Source organism: Lactuca serriola, chromosome 4 (assembly GCF_051521515.1).
Source record: "Lactuca serriola cultivar US96UC23 chromosome 4, Lser_US96UC23_V15, whole genome shotgun sequence".
NCBI lineage: Eukaryota > Viridiplantae > Streptophyta > Magnoliopsida > Asterales > Asteraceae > Lactuca > Lactuca serriola.
In genome coordinates this window covers 47034382-47039708 of record NC_136411.1, presented here as the reverse complement: position 1 = coordinate 47039708, position 5327 = coordinate 47034382, and the positions used below count along the sequence as shown (strand labels likewise).

General features: G+C 35.2%; 2 protein-coding genes across 2 annotated transcripts; one reads left to right on the top strand and one right to left on the bottom strand.

Annotated features, from left to right (window-relative positions):
- The first annotated feature begins 278 nt into the window (after positions 1-278).
- RPB5E (RNA polymerase II fifth largest subunit, E) lies at positions 279-1826 on the top strand. The gene is made up of 4 exons (XM_079037498.1): positions 279-694; positions 1028-1204; positions 1309-1422; positions 1571-1826. The coding sequence occupies exons 1-4, from the start codon at positions 413-415 to the stop codon at positions 1694-1696; spliced, it is 699 nt and encodes a 232-aa protein (XP_078893624.1). The 5' UTR covers positions 279-412; the 3' UTR covers positions 1697-1826.
- Positions 1804-4258, bottom strand: LOC145098326 (lysine-specific demethylase JMJ706-like). The gene is made up of 7 exons (XM_079035964.1): positions 3807-4258; positions 3572-3731; positions 3125-3497; positions 2965-3092; positions 2628-2896; positions 2196-2561; positions 1804-2108 (listed from the first exon to the last, which is right to left on the bottom strand). Exons 1-7 carry the CDS (start codon positions 4003-4005, stop codon positions 1804-1806), a joined length of 1800 nt encoding a protein of 599 aa, XP_078892090.1. The 5' UTR covers positions 4006-4258.
- Between the last annotated feature and the right edge of the window lie 1069 nt (positions 4259-5327).

The window sequence follows — 5327 nt, the reverse complement described above, 5'->3', positions numbered from 1 at the left end:
TATACATAGTAGAGGAAATAAATTGAATTTTTTTTTTGTTTAATTAAGGCAACGGTCAAAAAAGAAAGAAAAAACGGTCAAAAAAAATTAGCCAATCAAAGCATGCGTGACCGTCCGTAACACACACCAATCCGCGTCATATTTACCGACAGGGGGCGGTGTTCACGCCTGAAAAACCCCCTACATGTACCATTTACCCGTAAAAAATCCTTCCATACCTTTGGCCTAAAAGACAAAAATAGAGAAGATCAAAAACCGAAACTGATGTTAATTTTGTTTGGCAATCCCCATTTTGATTCTCTCTTTATGTCCGTACGGCCTCCGTTTCTCGTCGTCATAAACACCTTTCGTCTCCCTCTCACACTTCACACACAGGCGACTGATATCATTCACCCCATTTTCACCAGAAAAAATGGCTTCCCGCTGTAGCACAGCTGGACTTGGTTACGTCGCTCCGACTGAAGGCAGTGGAAACACCTGCATTATGGACAAGGCCGATACCGTCGCGGTGGAGAGCCACCGTTACTACCTTGCACGGCGAACTGTTTTGGAAATGTTAAGAGACAGAGGATGCGTCATCGCCGACTACGAGTTCACTCGCACTCTCACTGAGTTCCGCTTGGTGTTTGGAGACGAACCTGATCCCGATCACCTGCGTATCTGCGTCCCTCTCTCTTCCAAACCTTCCAAAAAGGTAACTGTATTTTAGGGTTTTGTGTTCTTACTCTGTAAATTTGGTACTATTTAAGATTAAACACATACATATCCTAACTTGTTCTATATTCATTCGTTTTTTTTTTTTTTTTTTTTTTAAACATCTTCCTAAGCTTCTGATAATTAGCTCTGCTTTTCAATCTCGTAATACTTGTTGACATCATGTTCATATCCACTTATCCAGTAGTGATCTTACTATCATTTTAGATGCGATACAACAGTTTAAGCACATTTTGGAAAGGGAAAAAAACCGCTTTTAGTTTCCTACCATGATTTTAGCTTGAATCTGAGTTCATTTTGTTTATTTTTCCAGATTTTGGTTATTTTCTGTAATCCTGGGGATATAAACAAAGCAACAGCGAAGCACATGTTGCTTAACATTACCAACAAGGATACCTTGCTTCGGATTATCTTAGTTTTGCAGGGCAAGATGAACATTCATGCTCGTGCATTGTTCAATGAATCCGAAGTCAAAGTGGAATTTTTCCCAGTAAGATACCAGATATCTCTACTAATTCAACTCAAATCAAGTTGAATTTCTACATTTTATTAATCTTCTTGTTTTCAATTCTGATTCATCTATCCTATTTTTAGATCACCGAACTGTTTGTGAACATCACCAAACATGTTGCTGCACCAAAGCATGAAATCTTGACTGCAGAACAGAAGGAGCAGATGCTTAAGAAGTATGAACTTGCTGACACGCAGGTAAAAAGATTATTCTATCCAAATTCATCCTGATTCTGATTCTGATTCATAAAGTCACATATTAACACAGGATTCTGGTGATATTTGGTGTATCCATGATTTGAATAAGCCAATCTTTATTCTAACATTTTTTTTTTAATTTAATTAGATTCCATATATGTGGGTGGATGATGCTATTGCAAGGTACTATGGACTTGAGAAGAAGCAAGTTGTCAAAATCACTTACAACAGCAACATAACTGGTTCTTATGTTACCTATCGTTGTGTGATATGATCATATGAATAGCTATTAGAAACATATTTACTTAAATCCAGTTTGCAACCACTGTAAAAAAATTCTAGGTTGCAGTAATCTTTTGAAAATTACACTTGATATGTCTGTTAATGGACAATTTTGGCACAAAGGTGGCATTGAGAAGCTCTCTTTTTACATTTCTTGAATTCCTTTAGCCTACAACTTGACCTTGTACGCTTATTCGACATGGACGAAATTCCCAGTTTACCCCTAGTCCCCGTCCTATTTCCAGATGTTGCCACATCAGCTTTAGAATTGTTCTTCTGTTTCCCAACTTTCTTGATCGGTTGTTGTTCTTCAAACTTTTTTGCTACTTCTTTCATTTTGGGTAGATCCGATCTCACAAAAAGAAAACGGTTGCTCCCACAAGAGCAATTAGAGAGTTCTTTTTCTGTATAATATATAACATAATGTATTTTTATTAATATTATCACACATCAATTTGGCTAAAAAGAAAATAGCAAGGGTTTAGTTTTACCATGAAAAACACATATGTTATGAAAATGACATTTACAGTTGACATGAGCCACGTAACAATCCCGTTTACAGAGACCACAGCTAACAGTTTCTTTGAGATTTGAAGAGATACATATAGATTTATCCAACGACTTCAACCTCGTAAGGGCGTTATCGTACTTTCTTATAATAGATGCAAATGAGATCTTGACAAAAGGGTTATCATCCTTTTTTGAGGAAAGAAAAAGATGCATAGCTTCTTTGCATAGAATTTCTTCATAAGGAATCACAGGCTGCTTTTTAAGAAGTGTGTATCTCTCATTAGCAGCTTCACCAAATGGAAACCAATCACGAGTTGCAAAATTTACAGCCTCCCCACAATTGAATCCTACATAAATATTTAAATAGATATGAAATTGATATAAACTCTTGATATATAAATTTCTTGATATACCATGACTGAAGCCCGCATGATATGCTCTAGGAAAAGTGACGACAAATTCACCGGGTAATTGAACGAGTTTATAAACCGGGACATGATTCTGTAAAAGTATGTTTGGAGGAAACATGGTTGTTTTTTCTGCAAGCAATTCGAAAGCTCCATTTTTTGATATAATTTGTTTACTGTAAGCATGATGCTGGATAGCTTCTTCAAATTCATGAGCAGCACTACCAGGAACTCCATACCATGTTTTTGGTGCACCACAGTGATGATAATTTATACTGAAACAAGAAAACATCCATTCAAATCTTATCTACCATGCAGAAATTTACGTTTATTTATTGCTTACCTATACAAATAGTGATCTTCTACATGCCATGCAAACATACTGAAAAGCATTCCAATGTACAGCATCGGATCAGTTAATCCCTGAAACCATATGGAAAACAAAAAGTTTTGGTTATAATAAACGAAAAGATTCACATATAAAGAAGAGTATCAGATTACTGGAACACTGTTTTTGATCCAATGAAGTGCTGATTTTTGCAATCTTGGAAGTTTCTGAAACCAAAAGATACGTAAAACACATCAAAAATGCTATTGACATGATCATATTTATATGAAAGTGTTGAAAGAAAAGAGATGAAGGATAAGTGTGGGGCCTTCAAGTTCCATTTGGTATTTGCAAGATGGTCATTAGAGGAAGATGAGAACGCAGAGCCATCTACATTGACTCCATATTCAACTGTTCCCTTGTTGCCACGTGTCATTGCATGCCAAAATTCCTTTTCCAAGTATGCAGATGGAAGACATCCAGATAAACAGTATTTATTAGCAGTTGCCCTGTTTGCCATGACCTCAAAATCACGAAGACTGTAGCTTCTGAAACAAACAATAATGTCATATCAAAAAATGGTAGCAACACAAGGATGAAAAGAAAATATAATATTGGCTACTTTGTGCTAATGTAGAATGTGTTGTTGACATTATTTGTAGTCCATTTAGCAACACGAAGGGGCTGGACTTTTGGTGTGAATCTGAAACCTGGTTTCTCCTTCATCATTATAACCCCAGTTGGAGTAGTTGAAGTTATAGGAGGAACAATCTTGCATATTCCTATGGACAGAATAATACAAGTAAAATTAGTGAAAACAGTGAATAGATTGGTTAAAATGATGCATGTATACTAACCATATTTTGATGCTTGTGCTGCAATTTTTTGAAGATACTGGAATGGATCCTTGAAATCCTCCACTGAAGGATGATAAACCGGAGATTCTGTGATCTGATTTGTCCATTCCAGATGATGATATTTATCCGTATTTGTAAAAGATTTGAAATGTGTTTTTGATTTATTACTTGCTTTCGAAGATTGCTTATGGGGTCTCATATAGTCGTTCCGTTTCAGTTTTATGGGGATACTTTCTTTCCTTTGAATACACACATCACAATCAGATGCTTCAACCTGTGAACAATTTTTTGGTGTTTACTTCAGGATTTGAAGAAATAAACAGGGAAAATGACAAAGTACAGTTTAAAAAAAAATGAAGAATTTGTGGTCTGGAAAGAAGGAAATTAAAATGTGTAAGCACGCCAAGTGTTTGTTTTATTTCAAGAAAAGATTCAAACAGTACTTCATTCATTCATTCATAAACAAAATCGATCTTCATAAACTGTGAAATTGGAAAGCATATATGTATGAATATGATCATATATAAAACTTAACTAACAGTACGTAGGAGTAGTTTCTGAAGCGAAATTAACTGTGCATGCGACCATTTGTGGCCTGGAATTCGAGGGTGAAAAAGGGAAGGGATGTTGGCTTTTGTCGTGACAACCGTCGGTTATAATTCTTCTCGTAAAATTCTACTTTTAATTACGAAATTGTTCTTTGTAATTTTCATATTACTACGAAAATTATAATTTCTTATGAAAACACTTTTTGAAGGGGTTTTTTTTAGCGATATTCAAAACCATTTTCGAAGCAAAATAAGCTTCGTGGCTTGAAAATAAAATGTTAGTTTGAGAACGATTTTCGAAAAATAAAATGTGTAAATGGGAAAACGTTTAAAAAATGTTTTACACAACAAATAGTGCATTTTGGTGGTTATTTTATTGTATAATGTCCTCCTACAAAAGAAGAGGCTAACAGTTAAAAGAAGTGGAATTACACACAAAAAGTCTAGGTTCAACTCTAACATCCAAAATTTACTGCTAGTATTCTATCATTGACCCATTATATGGGACCGTGGATCGTTCAGAGGATGCAGTATACAATTTTTTTTTATTAAATCGTATCATCTTAATGGCCCACATCAATTACCCCCAAACCCATGTTGGAGGTCAATCGTAAAACATTAAGAATATTTTGAATGTGTCAAGGTCCGAATATAGAACCTCTTGTGTGGAGTTTCACTCTTCAACCATTCGGCTCTCATTTCGTGGATCATATTAGGGATAATGACTTAGGAGGGTAATAGCGTTTCCCGTTTGTCCATATTAGGTCCCTAACGTATTTTTTGTGTGTATTACACCATTAAGGTTGTTATAACCATTTAGAAATAATCATTTTTACCGGTTTCTTCCTGTTAAAAGAACTATTTGTAAACGGTTAGAATAACCTTAATGGTGTAATACACACAAAAAAATACGTAGAGACCTAAAATGAACAAACAGGAAACATTATTATCCTCCTAAGATTTTTAGTATTTA

Coding starts and splice junctions, on each gene's coding strand:
- RPB5E (XM_079037498.1), top strand. CDS start 413: ATGGCTTCCCGCTGTAGCACAGCTGGACTTGGTTACGTCGCTCCGACT. Junction 695..1,027: donor CTTCCAAACCTTCCAAAAAG/GTAACTGTATTT, acceptor TTATTTTTCCAG/ATTTTGGTTATTTTCTGTAA. Junction 1,205..1,308: donor TCAAAGTGGAATTTTTCCCA/GTAAGATACCAG, acceptor TCCTATTTTTAG/ATCACCGAACTGTTTGTGAA.
- LOC145098326 (XM_079035964.1), bottom strand. CDS start 4,005: ATGAGACCCCATAAGCAATCTTCGAAAGCAAGTAATAAATCAAAAACA. Junction 3,732..3,806: donor AGCACAAGCATCAAAATATG/GTTAGTATACAT, acceptor TTCTGTCCATAG/GAATATGCAAGATTGTTCCT. Junction 2,897..2,964: donor GAAGATCACTATTTGTATAG/GTAAGCAATAAA, acceptor TTCTTGTTTCAG/TATAAATTATCATCACTGTG.